At 36.7% G+C, this 23,709-nt stretch overlaps 1 protein-coding gene across 1 annotated transcript in view; it reads left to right on the top strand.

The window, feature by feature from the left end:
- The window catches only part of CAMKMT (calmodulin-lysine N-methyltransferase), a 221,479-nt gene that overhangs the window by 189,936 nt on the left and 7,834 nt on the right, over nt 1–23,709 (top strand). The window contains exons 8-10 of the mRNA XM_055725585.1: nt 9,648–9,722; nt 16,720–16,783; nt 22,784–22,915. Of these exons, the coding sequence (XP_055581560.1) occupies nt 9,648–9,722; nt 16,720–16,783; nt 22,784–22,915 (271 nt within the window). The remainder of the gene's footprint in view (nt 1–9,647; nt 9,723–16,719; nt 16,784–22,783; nt 22,916–23,709) is intronic.

Here is a 23,709-nt window from a genome sequence, read left to right as displayed (position 1 = left end):
AGTACCACATTCAAAATGTGCATAAATGACAGATGTATGCAGTGGAATGCTTTCTGTTCCTCTTCTAAAAATGCCTAACATTGATTTGCTTTTTTGACTGCAGTTGAGCACTGAGCTAGTATTTTCATGACAGTCTGTCACATGAGGAGCTTTCCAATGATGGTCAGTTCAGAGACCTTAATGTTCTTTATCAAGCCAGAATTATTTTTCCCATTGTGCACTTTGCATTTCTCTACACCGAATTTCATCTGTCATTTTATTGTCCAGGTACTCAGTTTCATCCTTCTGCAATTCTTCACAGTCTGCTCTTTTCCTTACTATCTTGAATAACTTCTTAACATCAGCAGACTTTGCCACCTCAGTGCTCATCTCTTGTAAACATGTTGAATAGAACAGGTCCCAAGGGAACTCCACTGATTATCTTCCTCCATTGTGAGAACTGACCATTTACTACTCCCCTGTTCCCTGTCTTTTGTTCTATTATTTAGCCATGCCAGGACCCTTCTCCAGTGACTGTCTGTTTTCCTTAAATGTTGTTGGTGAGGGTCTTTGCCAATAGCTTTTTGGAATCAGAAGCAGCCTGTGTGGAATCAGAAGCAGCAGACCCACATCACCTTTATCTGAATACTTATTTGCATCACTGAAGAGCTCAAAGTTTATAAAACAGGACTTTCTTTTACAGAAATTGTATCAAAAAAGGCTTCTATGGTGAAATTGTGTTCAGTTTCTTCTACAGTGAAATGAATTCTTTGCACTGATGCAAAGAATTAATTTCACCTCTCTGAAATGTGATTATCCTCTGTGAGTGCTCATTCTATATCGTGATCATCAGCTGGCAGGAAGATTTAAAATAAAAGACAGTGTACACTCATTTTTGGCCTGTCTAGTTTTATTATTATATTTTGTCTTCCTGGCTTGTGATCCTTTCTTTGTTTGGGTGTGACTTTTTGAATGAATGGCATCTTGTTTCTAATAACCTTTTTTACTGTTTGACCATACCAGCTTACTTTCACCAACTTCCAAGCCTCTCCTATTTGTGTATTTCACCCAGTTGTGATTATTTTATAAAGTTGCAATTTATTTTAAATTGCATTGTAGTTTTACCTGGCTTCTTTATGTGACCAGATAAAAGTATATAAAGAGAAAAAAATAGAAAATTTAGCAAGCTTTATAGAGAAATTTCTATGTGTTTGGAAGAACAGGGAGAAAAGCTGGGTGCTAGCTAGAAGTGTAGCTATTGCATTGTTTTAAATAGTTCTTGCTCAAATCCTTGGCTGTTTTATGATGGTCTCTTAGCTTAAAAACATGCATTTTGTAAAACTGTTCCTCTTGTACTCTTTGGGACTGGACAGAAAGGCTAGATGGAGACCATTGAACTTTGATCTTTCTTCCCAGGGCTTTAAAGGAAAATGTCCATAAGATGTTACTGTAGATGTAATTGAAGATTACTTGTTTTATTCCTATGCTCTTTTGTGTACCCATCTTTTTAGCCAACTTTTACACTGTTTCCTTGTTTGTGTTGTTACCATTGTACTCTTCATCTACCCTTCCTTCTCCACCTTGGCTCCACGTTAATAGACAGTCATTCAAAAGCACATTTTACACACTTTCAGGAGGCTCTCTCCTTCACAAGTGCTCTCAGCTAATCTTTGCCACAGACATAGCAAAGTTGGAAAAAACAAAATTTTGACAAAATTATGCTTACAGTGTTATCTTTATTTCATTAATATTCAATTAATATTCAGTTATTCAAATGTTATCCAAAATACTGAAAATTAATGGGGTTCAGGAAAGAAGCAGAAGTGTGAATCAGAGTCTGGAAATGAGAGAGTTAAAGAGCTCTGTTTACTTAACTTGTCAAAGGAATTACTTGATGGTTAAGAAATGAATTATTTTGATCTGAAAGTCTCATGTGGGGGAAAAAAAACCTTTAATAGAAGGTCACTCTTAAATCTAGCTTACAAGTACCAAAAAAGATGTAGAAAAATTGAAGCTAGACAAATTCAGTCTAGAAAAAAATGAGATTTGACAGAATGATAATACATTAGAGCATCTTTCCATGGGAAGTGGTAGTTTCTTAAGCAGTGAATATGTTTAAATCAAGTTGGATATCTTTCTGAAACGTGTATTAATTTCCTGAGATATATGGGTTTGATAGAAAAATCTGAAGTCTTGGAATTATGCTCCATTCTGCCCTCAGAATTCAGGCACCAATGAATTACGCCTTCTCTGCTGTTTTTGGTTTTTCTTCCAGTTCAGGCCTTCTGGACCTGCCTGGTTCACTTCACATTCTTTGGTTTTTCTACTTTCCTTGATTATCCTCCCATATTCATGGATAGACTATTTTCCATAGAACAAGAAACTGTCATATTTTCCTTCATATTTTTACACAAAATGAACTTCTACAAAGCTTTCGTTCAATGATCTGACCAGTATGGTTGTGCCACATGTGCTTATGCTGTCTTGCAGTTTGACATGATGTGGTTTTTTATGCCATATCAGTCTGAATTAGAATGTGAGAACCATCCATTTTGTGCATAATGTACTACATGAACCTTGCTAAAAGTAGTAGTCAATCTCATTAATAAAGACTGATTTAGAATGTATTGATGTAGAGGAGGAATGTGAAAAGGCAAATTCAAAAACACCAGTGGTTCTTTTTTAGTAATAACATTTTTATGCAAGATTTTCTCACTTCTTTTTAAAAAATAGCCACACTTGTGCTGAATGTTGGGCTATGGTGTGTCTACAAAATGGAAAACTTGATTCTGCAACAGTTGTATTTACATGCAGTGTATTTATTATGTCCCAGAAATGTAGTAGCTTTTGATATGCAGCAAATGTGTAAGTGTTAGGACTGTTATTTTTGAAAACAAAACTGTAATGTTCCCATCTGAATTTTAGCAAAATCTGTTGTACATAATAAGAGAGAGAAAATATGTTCTTAGAATAAGGAATAGGGGAAGCATGTAACTTTATCATATTTTTAAAAAGTAACTTCTAGGCAGGAAAACCTGGAGTCATAGAATGTCTCTAATTAGAAGGGACCCATAGTTGGTTTTGGTGGGTTTTCTTCTTTCCTATTACTACATTAATGTGATGAAGTTCCATCATGTGTTGTACCAGGCATTGTATAAAGACAGAGCAAAAAAGCAGTTTGTGTTAGAGAATGTATGGTCTAAGACCAGAGGTAGGTATGGTGAGAAAGGATGATAAGGATGACTGAAGTCAGCATGATAGGGTTGGAGGCACAAGAGCAGCCTAGCTTCTTTTCAGGTTTTCGGAAGCTCTATTTTAAAGGAGAGTTTCAAGGATAACAGAGTAAGTTTGCGGACATTCATGGATGACGTAGTGGAAGAAAATTGTAAATGTGCTTGCTTGAAAAGTGAAGTGGGAGATGTAGACTGACATTAGGGCTAATTAAAGAAGGAACATGTCTTTGCAATATTGAATGAGAGATAAAAAATAGAGAATTGAACTGTTGTGAACTATTTGGAAAAGAAGACTTACATCTTACCTGAAGGAATACAAAGAGAAAGGTGACAAGATCAGGGTTGTAGGCAAGAAAAACCATTTTTGCAGCAGCCCACTGAATAAATATTAATACAGAAAGACTGCATTTTCCAAGAGCAGAGAGAACAACATTGTGATGTTAAGTTGTAAGTGATGATGACATAGTCAAGGGATTGAGTGCATAGATAAGAAACTTCTTAACACGCTAGGCAGAGAGAAGCAGCAAAATCTGAACAGAGCTGAGGTATGCAAATATAGAGGAAGCTCTAAGTCCAGATTACAGACTGGAATTTATGGTTATGTCCAAAGGGATCAAGAAAAGGTGGTAACGACAATGCCTTATGCTTTAGGGATGATGAGCTTCTCACTCACTGAGGCTATGAAAAATACTGAGTTGTGAATCTGGATACACAGTGTGTAGTAGAGAAGTGAGTAGCTGGATTTAGCTTTTATGGATGAGATAGCCCAGAAGTAAAATTCAGAGGAAAAAGAGGTTGAGGTGGATCATTGTGAAATGATCAGAGATGTGGGAAAAGTTTGAAGATAATCTTTAGAAAAGCACATTGGAAAAACAGTAAGAGACAACTAAAAAAAAAAAAAAACCAAACAGGATAGTGAAGTTAAAAAGTCTAATTAATATCAAGATTTTACTGGGCTGAAGAGAGAAGAAAGGTCCAAAAGAATGAGGATAAAGTGGAGATTTTGAGTCTAGCTCAGAGAAATTATCAGTATACTTTAACCAGAGTAGATAAGTGATGTGGAAGTTGCCAAAACCTGCAACGAGATTCTTGAAGGAAATGTTCATCAGCATTTGTAAATACCACATTCAAACTGCTTAGAAATGTGAGAGGAAAGGGAGAATGGCTGATGTGGGGTAGCTGTGGTTGAAAACTTAGCGTTGGTACCTTCAAACCAGGTATGCACTGTAGGGTATGAGATAATGGATAAGAATACAAACCTCAGTGAAGCAGTGAAGATAAGAAAGGCAGAAGGTGAAAGAAGGTGGAGGAGTAAGAGCAACCTAATGAGAATATAATCAGAAAGATGGGGAAATTATAGTAGGCAAATTTGCAAGACTCCTCACAGGAGTTGTAATGATAGGTGTACAGATTGCCTCTGTCGCTGAATTGAAATCCATCTTCTTGTTCTTTATACAAAACTGAGGGATCTCAAACAAAGATCAAGGTGTAGAGAAACATCCCGATTATGCTTTTTGTTAATGTGATAATGAACTTGCTTAGTTAATGTCATAGAGAAAGTCATAAAAACCCCGAGACAAAATCTTTTACTTGAACCAATATACTTACCAATGATAATGCTTTTCAAGACTGAAGCCTAAATTAAAATATGAAAAGAAGAGGGGTGGGTAGATAGGGGTTCTTGGTAGTTGTTCATCTGCTAAGTGGGACAATTTTTTTTATCTTTATTAAAACTACTAATACATTTTGAATCAAGTAAGCCTTTTGTGTCTTTTGTCTTCTAATTTTGATTTTTTGTCTTTAACTGCACAACTGTGTTTCTGCTAACTTGAGAGCTACTCTAGCCTATGCCATTCATCACAAAAACGTCTCAGAGGGACTTGGAAATGTTTCAAGTTTTCAACAGTCAGAGACTTAGCCTGTTTTTTCTCATGTAAGTTACCTGCCTAGATACGCTAGGAAGACAAACACTGAATAACAGAAGTTGAATAATAATAGTAATGAGGAATTTTGCATGAGAAATAAAAACCTGGTAAAATCAGGTCTTTTGTTGTAGATTGCTGAGATACTTTACCAGTGTAAGAAAGTGTTGACATTTGTCAGGCTATCCTCCATAAATTAGAATTACTGTGCAGAGGGAGTGCAGCCTTGGTTGCCGTAACTATTCCTGCAACATTGGCTATTTTGTTGTGTTTTTTTTCCTTTGAAATACAAGGGGATATTTGAGGGTACACTGGTAGTACTTAAAGTCTCTACTCCTTAGTTGATCTTCTTGTTCTATTATCATTGTAATTCTTTTTATCTTGACCTAATCACATTTTCAGCTTGCTCATCAATTTAAAAGATAAATCAGGGGGCAGAAAAAGAAAAAAATGCATTGATTGTGTTGTGTGTTGTTTGGGGGATTTTAAAACTAATTTATTGTTTAAAATGGTGTAAGGTTGACAGCCTAGGAAACTAAAGCATCAGTACATATTTTCTCAGACTGTTTTGATAGTATGCTTTACCCCGACCTCGAAAAGCCACCTATTGCATGTGAGAGGATAGTTCATTCTCCATAGCTTATTCGGTCCTTGTCCTTTTTGCTAGGACTACCATCAAGATAGCTAAATATAGTAATAGGTTTGTGATGTGCCTACTTTTTCTCTGAAAATTGGTCAAATTCATTTGATACAGGCCATAAAGCAGCCAGGTACTAAGTTTCAGCCACCATCAGTTTGACCTAAGTAGTAGCTGAGCAGTGCCAGTAGTGTTTTTCCCTCACATTCTATTGCATTTTTTCATGTTCTTGTTGTAGCCAAAAAAAAAGCTGGCAACCTGTTTTTATATTTCCAGTGGGTTTCAGAGCCTTTTCTGCTGCAACTGAGTTGTCTGTTCTCAATTGCAAGAAACTAAACGTGCATAAACCAGCACAAAATAATGTCAAGTGTGGGCTTTACACAGCCTTAAATATGTTAGGGATTTGGGGGTTTGGGGTTGGGGGTTTTTTTGGTTTTGTTTTGGTTTTTTTTTTTACAAAACAGCCATTGAAGGTGTGGCTTGGACAGAAATACAGAGTAAAGCACATTTTTCAGATCTACAAAATAATTTCAGCTGTAAGTACGGTAGAATCTTCCTTCAAAAAAAGGGCATAAAAATATTGTAGCTTAAAAACTTATTTTGCTGGAAGAAAAGTGGCTTTAGAAAAAAAGTGGTTTATGTCCACTAATTGAACATCACTGGAAAGGTGGAAAGGGAACAAAAGAAAAATATTAATAATTATTTTGTTCAGTATTTTATGCTGGCACTCAACATGATACTGGTGATTTAAAAGACTTTTTGCGGTATGATATTTTTATACTTATGTCTATTTCCTTTAAAGGAAACTTCATAAAGACTGAGATTTTCAGATTTCTGTTGCTAACACTTTCCTGGGTTTCCTAGCAGTGCTTTTTTTTAAATGGAAATGCAATCAGCCCTTACTTCATGGTGCCTTCAGTATTTCTTTCAGGTCTGACCACTAAGCTCAAGAGTCACATCCTTAATAATCCCTGAAGAAATTATTGTTCCTCACCCCCTTACTACATATAGATACATACATTTAGGTATACATATACACATCTTTGCCTTTCTCAGAGTTGTTTTCCAGTATCGGTGGGTTTTCTGTACTTCACACTCAGGAATTGTGTTTGGGTTACAGGAACTTGTATGACTAGTTGATGGTATTTATATACATCCTGACTCTGATTCACTACTTTCGTTAGCACTAGAATTCAAAATAGCTGATTGTGACATCAGTGTTAATGATGTAATAATGCTGACTCTGAGCAGAATTGTTTCCAATTCCCTGATATGCGAGGGCACGTCCGCTTTACAGTTGTAGGTGCAGATGTTTGATTGCAGCTCATGCAAATTTGTGGAAGCATTAAATGTATAACGGTGTAGATGTGGTAGGCCAGAGTTAGCTATCAAAACTGTTTCAGAGGTTGCAGCTGGTATTGAGCTTCATGTACCCTAGCTACACTGCCCCTACCAGTCATACTTGCACTTGGCTAAAGGCAGCATGGGTGAATACATACAGCCTGTAGTTGCATCTCTCCCACCAGTGTGCATACACCTGAGTGAGATCACAATGAGTCCTGTTGGTATTTATTTTATAAAAAGTATCTTTAGTTTATATGGGTATTTCCCTACAGGAATAAAGATTTTCCTGTACCTTTTGAAAATGTATGGCAAAGTTGATTTTGAAAATCTTGCATGTAAATTTATCATTGGCCTTTGCATAATTATCGTGTTCTCAGGAATGCAACTGTGTTGAAGCTAGAGACCAAGAGCAGTTCTGGTGCTAGATCAGGAAAATGGAGGAAGACTGGCCTTTGCCTGTGTGGGGGGCCCTGAGCTCACTCCTAACAGCACACATGCCGGTTACGTTGCACCACTGCTCATGCTCCTGGCAACTCGTCAATTCCATATTTTGCTCAGCATTATGGTTTCTGAGCTTTTACCTACCCACACAAACTCCTTTGTGCCTACAGTAGGTGTGCGCAGAAAATGCTGTGTTTCGGATGCTCGGCAGGAACCTGACAGTAACATGAGGGAGGTGTTTTGGTTTTTTTTCCAGGAGGAGGCACCTCTGCTGCCTTCTGAACTGTATGTGTGAAGTATAGTAAATATATGGGTTAAAAAAAATCATAATTCAAATCCCTATAGTGGTACTGATCAGATCTCTGTTTCTGTAGCAATGAGAACCAAAGGTGGCCTTTTAAGGCTCACAGTTCATCTACCAATTTCCAGTTCTGCTTCAGGATTCTTAAAGTATTAGAGTGCATGCTTTAAACCCACAAAACTTACCTTTACCTAATTTTCACCATTCTAACCTAAGTTTCCACGGAAACAGGGTTGAAAAAGCCGCTGGTAGCCAGCAGGCAGCCAGCAGCTGAGAGTGAGAACTCTCCTTTGTCACTTTCCACTACTGGATGCCTGCTGCGTGCCAGTGTGCAAAGCTACCTAGGCTTCTAAAATCTGGATTACTTTCAATTTGAGGGGGAAAAATTAAATTAATCTACTCTTTTCTCTCTTTGGATTGTCACAGTAAATTCCAGGAGGGCAAATGGACTAATGAGTCCTGATCTGTTCGGTTACACTGAGCCCCACATAATCAAAGCTTTCCCAACCAACTGGGCCTCCCCTTTCATAATTTCCATGTTTTAAAAGCAGTCTCTCTCAAATTTTGTGTCTGTACACACATACATGCATATTGAGGTGCCTTACGTCTTTACGGCTCTATATCTATCTGTCTACATATTTATGAGCCTTTTTTGCATATAGTATAGTCTAGTCTATGTATAAAATTTCCTTTTTTCCCTGTATACTTAGGGAACATTTCTGAATGAATACATTATAACTGATCCTCAGTTAAATATTAGGAGTAGGATGTGAATGGAGATGGCTTTTAACCAGAAGTAGATTATAGCTGCGGGAAGACTAAAGGGTCTATTTGGTCAAGACTCATACAAAACTGAGATAAGCATGCACAACCTGACAAGATCAGATTAGACCCTTCCCCCACAAGTGCTTTTCCCATAAATATTTATCTACTTTCTATTATAAATAACCAGGAAATGAAAAAGAAGGATAGGTTCTTTTTAAAAAAATAGTCTAGAAATAGAAATGCAGCTTCAAATCTTCGGGGTAATGATACTTTAAGTATGCGGTAAATTCCAATAGTAGTTGCTGTTTTTAAATAGGAGCAAAGTACTGAAATTCTTCGTGACAGCTACATAAATTGGCACCATTTATAAACAAGAACTTTGTACATATGTGCATTTCTGCCTACTGTTGGGTACCTTAGAATTAAATAACTTATCACCTATGAGAGAATAGGTGTTGACAGAGTCAGCACTGCTGTATTTTTTAGCTTGCCTGAGGCAACATATCTGGCATTGAAGTTAAGCTTGGCAGTTTTTCACCCTGTCCCTCCTCCCTCCAGCCCAAGCGAATGCTCACTTCATCAATGAGAAACACCACTGGCTTGCCTGCCAGATGTAACGGAGATCCATGAATTCACATCTATTCTGTAAATCCGTGTTTCATTCAGATTGTCAATACTTTGACTTCACTTCCTCATGCAGTGGTGTTAAAGGGTAAAAAGCTGAAACCATACATGTGTCGCCAGTTCAGAAATACAGATGTGTTGGTGATCCACTTGTCAGAACCCGTGTGGATTGCCTCTCTGGTGTAACAAAAAAAAAAAAAAAAGCACTTTCGTTTTGAGATTTAAAACCTTAAAAATGTACAGAATAATATTTTTATATTCATCTTTGAAAGTAACGAGTGTGTACTTTGTAAAACACTTTTGTGTCACATAAGAATAATATTAATACTTTAAAAATCTCAAGATGAAAAATGTAAGTCCTTTTTTTCTTTTCTTTTTTTTTAAATCTTTTTTTCCTCTAGCATTTTACGATGGGATAATGAGACAGATGTCTCTCAACTGGAAGGACATTTTGACATTGTTATGTGTGCTGACTGGTAAGTACATAAAAATCATAAAACTCATGTTAGAAATATAGCTTTGCTGGAGTAATTGTACTGTGCTGCTTGCCTGATGGCTAAGCAAAGTCAACAAATGAAGCACAAAACCACCTTAACCTCAACAAATTAATATTCATCTCCATGTGACAGTTATAAGGTAGTCTTCTATCACACAGTAACTTCTACCACATTATTTCCCAAAGATTGATTTTGAGAAGCATTTCCATTTTCTGGAATTGCCTCTGTTTCATGCTTGACGTATCAGTAAATGGACGACTTAGGCAAATTGCAAATAATTATGGCTCAGTGAGGAACAGTCTGGAGAAAAGGGAGTTTATCAACACAAACAGCTCAATTAGCTTACTTCTTAGGAAAGATCTGACTATTGATATAAGGGGATATATTTTTTTGCTCCCCAGAAAATCTTTCCAAGGAAAAAAATATTTTCAAAACCTTTTTTTCCCCCATCACATTCTGTTTCTTAAATCAATTTGACAGCAGTATTTGTAGGCATAGATTATTTACACAGGCACATGTTAATTATAATTCTTAGTAAAAAAAAAAGTACAGCACTTGATTTGTGAAAAGGTAGATACATGTTACAACACAGTATACTGTTTAGTAATTTATGCAAATAGATTTGATTATTGACACAACCCTTTTCTGATACTGGATTTGCAGAATTGTGCTGTGCAGTGTTTGCTGCATGGTAACTTTTAAAATGGTACAGTATTAGTTATTTGTGTTACATAAATGGAGACAGTGTAAAAAGAGATGTGCAAATTTCATTTAGAGGAGTACGTGCTTTTAAATGAATCTGTTTTTCCTTCATGGATATTTGCTCTTGACCCTTTAAATATCCAAAACAGAAAAAGCCGTTTATGTTTTCTTGCACATAACTGCTGTGAAAGACCAAATTCTGAAAACAGGGACTTCCTAGGACAGCTCAGTTCAGCAGATTTCTGTACCTTACTAAGAAATAAAGGAAAAAGGCAAAGGGAAGTATGAAGCTGTCTATTGTCTTTTTAAACAATGTTCTTTTTAAGTGGCTTCTAATAAAATATTCCACTAAAGCTTTTTTTTTCTTCTTTTTGCTGTGATATTTTGCTGTTTAAGCAAATTTATTATTTCAGGAAAGTTACTGGTTTTGTATAGCAGTGGAGAAAGCATGTTTAGTCATCTTTTTTCCTTCTAATACCTATTTGTTGACAGAATGCAACAGTGCTTAATTTCTCTTAGCATTTAATTTCAAAAAAGTTCTTTGTTTCCAAAAAGGACGGAGGAGGGTTTCTAAATAATCACTGATAATGTGCCTCAGAGATGCATCATCTGATTAAAATAAGGAGCTAAACAACACCATATGATTTCAGCAAGTAATTTAGTAAATGCCTTCCTCACCAAATATTAGAATGGATACTCCAGGTTTCATTGCACAGATGAAGTTAATGCTGGACAGGATTAGATCAGATTAAGTATGAAAGTCAGATCAGAGTGCTGGCGGACATGAGCAGGAGGGCAGCAGTCTTCTCGGAGGCTTAGACAAGGCTCACATATGGATGTTCTCCAGATTATGTGGGTGAAGCAAGGTCTTGCCAAGAGATTTAGAGTTAAATTTGTTCTTCACACAAATATCAAAACAACCTGGCTGTGCCATCTCTTGTATTCTTGATACTCACACCATGTCATCCTATTTGTGCTGGGAGTACAGCAGAGTGGAGCAAGACTTAAGTTGTTTTTTCAGTAATATTCTTGCCTAATACTCCTCCCAGTCTGTTTGGAAAGAGTGTAGTTTCTTTAGGAAACAAAGAATCAAACATGACAGGTAAAATACATAATGCATTTGCAATCCCTGCATTTTGTACATTTATTTTGAAGCACTTAAGATGCAGGTAAGTGTGTAAATATTTATAGATTTCTAAAAAATAAATAGAAATGTGCAGGTTAGTTTAAAGTACGTGTTTTTATTGACAAATTGTCTCCATTTTCTTATTGCAAGTGCCCATATGTATAGTTTAATAAGCATGAAAATCCCTTTATTGTTTGTTTCTTTTCGAAATCATTCTTTTTAGTTATGGACACTGGGTTTGCAGGTACATGAAAAGGCTAGGAAAAAAAATGTTCCATGCTTTATCAAACTCAAATCTTCTTTTCATTTTCATGTATTTCTCTTCTGAGATATAGAATCTGCTTGAGAACTGTTGGCAGGATTTTTGCTGTCTGAATTTTTTGGGCTGCCATTGAATAGGGAAGAAAAAAATATCTCTTTTCTTATAGCTTCTCGGCTGAAACCTGAAGTATGCAGCGATAAAAACAGATAGAATAGATTGCATTTAGTTTAACACCATCATATAGCTTATTCTCAGTCAATAAAATCTGAGATTAGAACAGAGAACTAGAAAGCAAAAAATCTGAGTTCAAATATTAGGTACATGGATAAATTTTTATTGAAGTATTTCCAGCAAGGGTGATATTGTCTGATTCTCTGAATAGCTAACCAGTGGTACTGCTTGATCCCATTTACATGAAAACAAGCTCTATTCATAAACATATTCCAAATCCACATGGAGGTTCAAGTAAAAATGTGCATGATTACAACAAGCAGCGATATGTTTATATTCATATATTTACAGTCAGACTTTCATAAACGTTGTGTGCAGGAGTGGAAAATAAGTTATTTCCCAGAACAGACAGTCTATTAGTTAACAGCTAAATTTAGTAGCTCAACTAGATTATAAAATAAATAAGAGGCAAACTGTGAAAGCTAGTCATTATTTAACCATTCAGGATTTTGACAATAAAAATAGTTTCATGGTTCAGCAGTTCCAAAATAACTTGTAAAATGTCAACTATGAGATAAAAATAAGAAAGAAGAAATATCGGTGAGGCTACACCTGGAAGAAGGATACACTGGGAAAAAAACCACACTGAAATAACCTTTAAAGCATATCCACCCACCTCATATTTTTCAGGGGGAATTCTAAGGCCAGGTGAGGGCTGCCAGAATTTTAGACTTTCTTCTGACCTACACTTGTGGTTATAAAGTCATGCAGGTGCTGGAATTGTAAGAGTATGAATAGAGGAGGAGAAATAACAGGTGGCTGTTTAGACAGGCCAAAAACAAAGACTCTTCCAAAGCTCTTGAGAGCATCAGATTTCTGATTTTTTTCAAAGGAAGCATATATCCTTTTCTTTATTAAGAAAAAAGTTGCTGAGATTTTTAATCCAAGGAGAGAGTCAAGGCCAGTAGAACTGAGCCAACAGAAAAATCTTTGTCTTATGTAGAGACAGTATAAGGTCTAAATCTCCAAATCATTTTGGAAGCGCATAATGTGCCACTTTACTTACTTAGACTGATCATATTCTTAAAGTTTGGCACATGCATAAGTATTTGCACAGCAGAGGCTGGGGGGGGCTGTCTCGCATTACTTTCACTACGGAGATTTTTGCTGAAGCCACAGGGAGTTGTGGATTCACCAGGAATGTGGAACTGAACTGAAAGTATTCTTAAAATATGTCAATTTTATTTCCATTAGTGTATTTCATTTAATATAAGGAAATCTTTTTTACTTTTACATTTACATGAATGCAGTAAGATCTCTGTCCTTCAGTTTAGATTTATTATTCTTTTTAAGCCTGATTTCTTGCACATACTTTCAAGTGCATTGGAATCTGACAACATGGAAGTAAGGGTTTTTTCAGTTTATGTCAGCCATGTAGTTGAAGTCGAACAAAAAGATAAGTGGCCCTATGCATTAGGCACCATACATTAATGTAATAATGTCTATAATGTCTGAAGTACACCTGTAAACTAAGGTATTTTAACAATTGCAAAGTATGCAAAAAGAAAAATAAGTTCACATCATAAGATATAAAATACAAGTATATGCCCCTTGTTTTGAGACGCAAGAGGATATCAGCATGAAGCAAATTTAGAATCTACTTGTTTTTTTTCATTTGTTTCCTTGTGGCTTACTGTTACATTTGTGCACTTTTGGTATAAACCTTCATTTTGGTTTTAATGGTAATTAAAATTTTAAAAAAAAAAAGAAGAAGAAGAAGAGGGAGGTGACAAGATTGCCTGCCTGTTCATCTGGATTTCACAGGTTAAGAGCACTGCCTAAACAAAGTCCGAATCATCAACTGTGCTCTGGCCTCTGCTGCTGCAATCCAAAACTTCCTTGCTGACCTGAGAAAGCCTTGCTATTCCTGTCCTGAGCTATTGCTTTCACAGCGCCCTTACTGCATAAACATGAGGCATTACCACTAAAGTAATGGTGAGCTAAGCCAAATTTGAATTGAGGTGTGAGAACTGAGTGCTAATGTTTTAGAACAATACATTATTTAATTTCACTGAGCTGTTGTGAGCTTTAAAGGATTCTCTCGGATACATTTTTAGGATGCTGTGATAATATTTAGTTCTGCAAATTCTACCTGTAAGAGAAATTGCGTGACTAAATCTCCTTGCGTGGGCCAAATCCTGTGCTGGCCCTGTCTGTCTGCAGCACAGATTATCTATCGACTTCTTCAGGATTTTCCTCAGTCAAGGCATCCTCCAACTCAGAGGGAAAACAGAGATGTTCTCTGGAGTCACTGCATTGCATTAAGGTTGCTTCCAGCCTTCTCTGCTGCCTCTGGTCAGAGAGTGTGGCTCACAGAGCAACAGACTGGAAATCCCCATATTGGAGACTGTTTTCAATTAAGCATGTCCCATTCCCAGGGACAGCCCTTTTGGAGGGCAGGAACAACTTGGGAGCAGAGCCAGGGTGACTGTCCCAGGTTATCTGAGTTTCCTAAGCTAAGAAGGCAAAGAGTCTCCCTCCCATACCACCAAAATATCAATTGGGGTTGAACAGAAAAGGTATTAATTGAAGTTGTCTAATCTAGCAGGTCATGCAACCATTTTAAGTTCTCAAACACTCAGTTTCTGGCGCACAAAGGCCTGTAGTTCTCTCATTGTAAAGGAACAAGATTGATGGCAGCAGTTGTGCCCCTGTCTCATTGTAAAAAGAGAGAATGGTATGCAGGTCCATGAAAAAGGCATTTTAGCCCTGGTAAGTGGCCCTAAAATTGTGTTTCCACTACACTGCTTTCAAAAATAAAAATATTGTACATGCATTTTTCATTTGGAATGTACTTCTGTCTACACAGGATCCCAGCAAGTCTTAAATGTGCATGCTTGTGATGTTTCTCGTTGAAGAAAATTAGTTATTTTTAGCAATTCATTTGGGAGAGGACTCATGCACCGTATTGCACCACTTCTGCAGGTGGCTAAGTTCTCGGTGAAGTGGTGTCTTATGGTTTCTGTCTGTACAGGGATCTACCTGAGGTGAATGTGATTAGAACTCCCGGGAGACATTAGAGATATCAGCTGCTGTTTCAATGAATTAAATTTAAACAAACATTTTTTCAGTAACATTCTTCCAGTAAGATTAATCAAGACTAAGGGGCAACCATCATGCCAGCTGCTAAAGTTTAAATATTCTTGCAGACAGACTACCAGAGAAATTGTTAGCTAGTACTTCAATATCTTGAGAAGAAATTCAAAAGGTCATAATTCTGCATAAGTGCTTTAAGAAATGTATGGGTATCCAGTCTATCATATTTTCTCAACATGTGCCACTCTGCCAGTTTTTGCTGATGAAATTCAGTCACTGACAAGTTTATTGATAGGGGTTTGGTTTTTTTCCTGAGTAGCAAAAATTCACAGCACCTACACAACTGCTTGACCCTATGATATGTCATGTTGTATTCTCCTTGGTAGCTGTGGTGTGTCCTTACCTAAATATCCAAACATATTCTGTTCTTGATGACTGGCATGCTGTTGGCAGACCGCGTTTTCCTTGTTGGTGTTTCATAGGTTCTTTATATTCTTTTAGAGATTTCAAACCTGGAAAAAAATTAGCCACATCTGTTCAGAAAGAGATGTTTGAGAATAAAAGAAAGGGGAGTATAGGAAAAAATCTTAAAGAATGGACAAAATGCCATGTAGTGTGGAACTTGGGCTTGACACAGGCTGGAAAGCAGTTTTATTACAGAGAAAGTGTGAAAAATAATGAAGAAAGAATGACATTATTTGTGACCTGCTTGATAGAGTTTCTTATCTGAATCACCAATATAAATGCAGCCCATGATAGTAAGGACTGAAAGGCATCAGTTGCTATCCGATGGTTGTTCACTAACCATTGTAAATGCACTCTCATCCACAGTAACTACATGTCCACAAATATCTAGTCAAAAGTGATTGGCACCCTGGTTGCCACTATTAGTACATACATTAAGGTGCTGAGGGGCATGAAGAATGAATTATCCCCTCAAATCATGAGGTAATCACGCCAAAATAAGGCTGAGCATGTTGGCAACATTGCATGGGAAAATTGACTCTGCTGCTATCCTTGTGGGACTCATGCTGGAGATGAAGGATTTCACTCCTGAGTGATGACAACACTGTACAATCTGGGTTTGAACAGTGTTTGAGGGAGAGAGGAGCTAAGGGCTTGTAAATCTTTACAGAGATAGATATAGAAATAGAACAAGTATGCATAATAGGTTTATTATAATGAATTAATGCCACAACTGTGAAGGTAAAAGGAAAAAAATAGACCCTTAGTAGTAATACCTGAAATACAATAGAAAACACTTTTTAAAACTCCACACACATACCTTGTATAAAAAAAAAACCACGTAAAATGTTATCTTTCTATATTGATCCTGATTTCTGATATGGTAGTATTTTAATAGCTAGCATATGTGATCTGTGAATTTCAGCTATATAAAGATCTGTTTCATGCCAGTATTTTAGCTTGGGTTTAGATTATATTTGGGTTTATGTATTTTTCAATATTGAAAAGTACCTAACTGGACAGAAATGGAGACTACAGCTTCTCTTTTACAGCATTGTGTAAACATATGTAATTAGCCTTGTACTTATCTGCATTAGTATCATTAGAATTGAAAACCCATTTTAATCTGGATTCTGTTCTCTTCTCAATGTCAGCCTGTTTCTGGACCGGTACAGAGCTAGCCTTGTTGATGCAATAAAGAGATTACTCCAACCCAGTGTAAGTATGTTTCTATTTTCTCCCGAACACTGGCTTCAGAATAATTAGTCTGTGCACAATGATTGAGAGAGTAATGGAATGGCAGGATTAATGTCATGTAATACTTTAATACTTATTATGTCCAACTTCAATTGAGTCTTCTAATCTATCAGATTCTTTCGTAATCATAAACTAGGAAACTTCTTATACTTGGCCTTCTGATAAGGAACACAGTGGGTAGTAAAATAAATGAAACCGCTTCAAAGATAGCGTCAGATTATTTTTATCAAAGCTTTTCTCAAGTATTTTCCTTTGATAATAATGTCTTCATATTAAAGTAAAAGTACGATATTGAAAGTTTTTATGTTGGCTTCTGTCATTTGTAATCCCTTCAATTGTAACCTTTGTCATTGTGTATTTATTTATTGTGAAAGAATATTTTTTCTTTTCATTTCTGTTCATATAAAATGAACAAAAACCTTATGCATATATTGTAGCCTAAAACTTTTTTTCATTAAGCATGCCCTGTGTTTGCATGTTTTATACCTTAGAACATAATGAAATTAAGCTTTTCATAAAATGCTTACATATTCTACATGAGTGTCACTGAGGAAATATTTTACCGATCTCAATCTATTAGGCTGTTAAATCAGAGAGCTACAGGTAAAAATAAAAGCTGTTATATGCATATACTTATACAAAACAAATGATCTTGAATCTCAAAAAAAATAATTTAAAAGTAGATATCTAAATGAGAATATGAGAAAACATGTGAAGTAATATAAGTAGGAATTTGAAATAGGAATTTTACCTTTCATGCTTAAAATATGAATCTTCCAGTAAGGTAAACTTTCCATTTCTAAACAAAAGTGCTTCATTTTATCAGTGCATTCTCCAAACATTATTTATAAATTGTATTGTACATTTTGTACAAGAGATTTTCTCTGTCAAAGGAATAGAAGAACCAAACGTGCAAAGGCTTATGAAACTGAGTCATTTTAGTCATGTAAGTAATCCCATTCTTTGCTTAGAGTGATCAGGTTTCTATTCTTGGTTCTATCGTAGACTTTCCTGAGTGACCTAAGGCAAGTTACTTAAGACTGAATTATTTTAATGAGCTGTGAGGCAAGGCTGCCAGGAGAAATGTAGCCACCCTGAGGAAAAAGTTACCCAAATATTTCGGTCAGTAGCAGCCAGGGGAGGTTAAGCAGCTCAGGTCCAGCGTGATACATTCTGACTTCCATGATGTACCATCAGTTGTCAGGGTGCAATAATTTTTGAGACCAGAGGTGATCTAGAACACAAAGATGGTCCCAGGCTTTTTGGCCCAGATCAATGGCTGCACCTGGCTCTTCAGTTAACCCCCTGGTCTGCTGTACTGGCTCCACGGAAGGGCACTGGCAGAGAAGAGGCGCCATGGTAACTGTGATCTGGCTAGAAGCCTCTAGCTGGGCTGGAAGAATAGCCGTTAGTTGACTTGTCTCCTGCTTATAGCTAGTCACAGTCTGGTGGTCTATACTGCTAAAAACATGAGTGCACACATACATTTGTATATGCATACACACATACATTCTTTACCTAGGCTGATGAGGCCAACCAGACAACTCGGTTTAAAAAACAGTGACGATAAGGCAGCCTGAATTTTAAGTAGTGTTCATAGCTCAAGTTCCCATCCATAGACAATTTAGGAACTGTTAACCTGACATCAAACCAAAACTGGGCTGACTTTGTTGCTTTTTAATGCCAGTCAGCTAATTCAAATTCAGAACACGCTTTTGTTTTTAAGAGCAGAACTACAGTTCTTTGTGAAAGTAGATGGAGTAAAGGGAGATGGCTTTTTGTTGCCTGTCTTCCTAGGTTGGGTTGCTTCTGCCCATTGTGATTAATAGCATAGCCTCATTTACTATGCTTTTTAGGTTATAGTTCCTATTTCATATCAGCAAAGCTAGCTTAAAAAATTTTTGCTCCTTGCATGAATTTCTTTTGCAGAGTTTTGGACCATGATCCAAACTGTATTTTTTTACTAAAGTAATTTACCTAATCCCATCATGGATGGTTATATGGATGGATATCCAGTTACGGCATGTCCTTGCTAATTATTGTAATTCGTAACTAAGAGGATAGCAAACCATCGGGTGGGGTGGAAGCTGGAAGTGCAGACACCTTAAATGAGCTCTCTTGTCCAAAAAAGATATGTTGAACACAGATGCCTTCAAGCATATGCTTTCATGATTTGAAAGACCCCAGCAAAAGCATATATTCATTTGAAGATGCAGTCACAAGTACAAAATAGTTACTGTTTTTACTGTTCTTGTAAACCTGTATAAACCTAAGGATAGCATCAGAGGAAACTTTGCTGAATTACACTATACTTTGGCCTTTAACAGAAAACTAAATTAAGAGTGAATAGATTTGCCAGTTGCAATAATTAAAAATTATTTTATATAATATAAAATATAATATAAATATAAATGTATGGGCGTTAGTTTATGCCTAAGCTAAGGCATAAACTGTTTTGATTGAGTTCACTCTTCTACGTTAATTATTTTGGCTCAAATTTACAAGTTACATTTCCTTATTGGTATAACTTTGCCAAATTGATGGAGGAACAATCTCAAATTGAAGACACATCTAGATGTAAGACATCTTTCAAGTGTAACTATGATACAACTAGGATAGAAGACTTCAGGGAAAATATTAGCAAGCAAAACTAAAAGGAAAAGTGGAGTAAAACAGAAAATAACAGGTATCCTTACAAAGCTGTCTTGAAGGAGAGATTCAGAACAGGTAATCTATTCTGTTAGTTTAAAAAGAGACAAATTTATCTGCAGTATTTCCTTTTTCATTAAGGGTGTTTGTGACTGTTAGAATCCTTATGGCATAGCATTATGTTCTGGGTAACATTTTGTTTTCCTGGAAACAGTACTCTGGTCATTTCAGTCCCCTGATTCATAGTGTGACCTCATGGACAGTTGTATTGGCTCAGGAAAAGAGGAGCAGAAATTCACACAGGCAGAAATGAGCAGCTCGCAGAGTTACTGGGGGCTTAAATTGCTATCTGAATTTGTTACAAAGGATAATGTCACCTGTAAACCAATTCCAAGAATTAGGCATTGAAATTTTACATCAAACAAATTTATCTTGAATGGCTATATTTTATTCCCCTTATAAGCAAGCTACTTGATCTGCCAACATTTAGTTTTATTTTTTCCTATTATTAAAATGTACTTTTAATTTCAATCTCAGCATAAGCAGTTGCTTGTTTGCATATTTCCCTAATTAAGAACATTTTTTTATGAAGGCTTTGATTCTTCTGTGGCCTATCCATTCAAAATCCCAGTGAAGTCATTGGGATGCTATTGAGCCATGATTAGTACCAGCAAATAAGACTGCATTTAATAATGATTGATGAGTAAGCCTAATCACAGGCATGTCCAAAACATGAACGTCTATTCCGTTATCTTACTGCAGCATTTTAGTGACATTTCAAACTACTGTAACTGACACTTTCTTCTATGGTTTGTTCACAAGTTTACTAGAAGTATTTTCCCAGCTGAGGAAAGGCCATTTTGAACTTTAAACATCATCCTAAACTGGGAGGCACTGTTGAGTTAGAATTAAACAACCTTGGCATAGTCCATCAAGTGTAGATCCAAGCCGCTGGTCTAATTTTTTTATTGTACAGCAACCAAGAAATGAAAAGCATTTTAAAATCAGAAATGTGAGTGCAGCCCCACAACAGGTAGCAGAAGCACAGAGATCCATGATTGACAAGAAAGTGCTTTCACGGTACCTCCACAGTACCTGCCGGTTTTGAGGAGATTATTGTACTATTAAACTTAAGCATGATTTCTTCATTTTTATCAGTGAGGGCAAGATCCTCAGGTGTTTTAGATGCACGCTAAATTCAATAGATGGATGGATTTTTACAGCAGCTAAGGATCTGGCTGAAAGTTACTGCGTAGTGATTTCCATAAAAAGCCATTTCCCTTTTTTGAAGTTATTTCAAGATTTTCAGTCTGGTTTTAAGAGATATTCCATACCATGTTATGTTCTATTTTACTGTATTTCTCTTTCAAATTAAATCTGAAGTAGTCTGCCGAGTGTGTGAGAAGGAATGGCCGCACAGCGCTCTGTGAGGGGGGCAGCTGCCAGGGCACGGCCGGTACAGGGCCTGCGGCCTTCAGCCATCTCCATTTGCAAGTTTCGGCCATTCCACAGGTCCCTGAGTGAATCGCGTGGTCAGTAAGCCCTGGGCAGGGGACATGTTCCCCACTACCCTGATGTTTCTGTGAAGCTGCCTGTGAAGGTGCAGGGCTCCAGGGGAGCCTCATCCTTCTTGCATCAGGAAGGGTCTGCAGAACCACGGTCTGGGGAGCTGAGATGGCAGCAGGAGGAGGAGGATCCTCAGCTGAAGGCTCCCTTTGCTGCCCACTTCTGTCTGATGGCAATATAGCATGCCAAGGATGTGAGGCATGCCAAGGATGCCGATTGTGAATTTCCTGTGTTTAATGTTTTTCATCCTGAGCTGAGCCTATATTCAGACCTAAGATTTACAGAAGCAATTCCAGTGCCTTTGGTGCGAGTTACACCCCTCTGCACCTCATATTTAGCCACAGAATTAAAGTTACAGCTTACACATATGAACAGAAGTGAATTGCTTGGGATATTGCCCTAGGTCTCCTTTGTGCTGAAATTTCCCGCGAGAAAGATGAGGATAACAGTATTTCCCTATCTCACAGAGGCATTGTGAGCATAAATACAGTGCTGTGGTATTGACGATTGGAGTCTTTTAAGTACACATTAGTATCACAAATACTGACATAGAGTTTTTTTGCTGCCTCACTGCGTGTATGTGAGTGTACGTGTGCACAAGCTGTAACACACAGGTTGTTTCCTGTCCTCCTCACTAAGTATCTGTGTCAGCGTCATAACTTTCCAGAGTTCCTACGGAAATTCTCTCTTCTGATCACTTTTTTCCTGAGATTTCATTTTCTCAAGCCAAATATTCTTCTGCGGCATCTATAATCATTTCATAATTTCTTCAGATCCCTAAAAATATTTTTTATGTCTTTGGTTGATTACAGCACCTCACAAATTAGTCTTAGCTCTCATTAATATAGAAGTCAAATACAAGAACTCAGAGTAAACTTTGTGGCTTCCCTCGGTGTGATATGCTGTTGGCTGAATATTAACCTTTGTTTACAGCTCTTCAAGCAGTTTTCATTCCATGTGACAGAACACAGTATTCAGCCAATTAGAATTAATTTTGCAAATAAGATTTCAAGAGATGCTATATCACGTAGGTTAGGTTTTGGGCTAGTACTTTGCACAGTGTGTCTAAAATCTATCAGTTCAAGGTACGGTTATTTTTGTTTTCTTAAATACAGAAGGATGAACAAAAAATTATCTAATGGACCATAGTGTATTGCCTGGGCATCATAAATGGCCTGATAATCTTAAAAGATCCAGAATTACTGTGCAAGAAAATTAAGTCCTGCTTTAAATGCAATTTACCGTTTTAAGGTCAAATTTGGTTGCACTGCTCAGGTAGTTTAAAATATCTTTTAAAAACTGATGATCAGGGCCATTGTAATTCCACTGACAGCAAGTGGGAGGTACTCTTCTACGAGTGAGAGCGAAAAAAGAAAATCACTATTTGCAGCCTTTGCTTGGTCATGAGCTAACAAATGGATTTTGCATGGAGTGTATATTTTATGTGCTTTTTCTGTTTTAGTTTGGTAATTCATAACCACCATTATTGTATGAAAAGGAGCAGATGTATGGCAGTTGGCAGTTTTCTAAAGAAAATATTTATTTATTACTTTCTATTTTGCATTCATTTAATCAGAGAAATCTTGCATATTTTGAAGAGTTATTTGTATTACCCTATTTTAGTATTTTCCCAAGAGAACAATTGACTTTTCCAGCTTGAGTATGTTAAAAGCTTAGTCAGGTGTCTGTTATATCTGGTTCTCTTCCAGTTTTAAAAATGTATAAATTCCCTTTTTAATGTTCCAGGGAAAAGCAATGGTATTTGCTCCACTCCGAGGGAATACTTTAAACCAGTTTTGCAATCTAGCTGAAAAAGCTGGTTTCTCTATCCAAAGACATGAAAATTATGATGAACACATTTCGAACTTCCACTCCAAGGTTAGTTTTCTGCTTGTGTTAGATAACACTTTAATCCGCATTGCATTTTGAAGAGATCATGGTCCTTTTGGCAGGTAACCTAAATGTTTGATTAAAGTACTCCTTAGGTGTGCTGTTTCTGAACAGCTATTTTTGTATCTGATTATTTTGTGTGGTAGAACCATCGTTTATCTCTGCACGTCTAGAAGAGTTTTGCAGAAGCATCTCCTGTTTACCCTTTTCATTCACAGAAATCTAATATATGAGAGTCTCTTCTTGTTGTTGTTAGCTGCCTATAAATATACGGCACACTAGCATTTACATTTTAATAAAAAGCTTGCAACTTCTAAGTAGGTTAAATACTGAAATGGACTGAAATAAATAGGAGGTGAATGTCTAATTGTATCATATCGTACCTTAAATCCTTATCTCTGGCTGCTTTATGGCTGGGTCAGTTGGCAGCTTCAAACTGCTAAATCTCATACAGAATTTCACAGTTGTGGGGTTATATGTCAGATCGAGGCGCTACAAGATTTAGGTCAAAAGCACTTATCTGAGCGTGATTTCTAAGCTTGCTTACATAAAGCTACTGTTATCAGTCTCCTTTTTTATTATTTATAAGTATAGAGTAATACAGGACATGAAGAGGAAGGTGCTTCACAGAAAACTTTTTAGGAATTTCTTATTTTCCTGTGTAGAAGTGCTTATCAAAATCATATTTATTACTTGCAATTCTGAGATCTCTATTTCATACCATAGAGAAATCCACTGTTGTAAGTCCATATGACCTTAGACATAACCTCTTGCAATTTTCT

Source organism: Falco cherrug, chromosome 13, assembly GCF_023634085.1.
Source record: "Falco cherrug isolate bFalChe1 chromosome 13, bFalChe1.pri, whole genome shotgun sequence".
In the NCBI taxonomy this organism is placed as follows: Eukaryota; Metazoa; Chordata; class Aves; order Falconiformes; family Falconidae; genus Falco; species Falco cherrug.
Note: the sequence above shows the minus strand (reverse complement) of the source record. Positions and strands in the feature narration are given on the sequence as shown.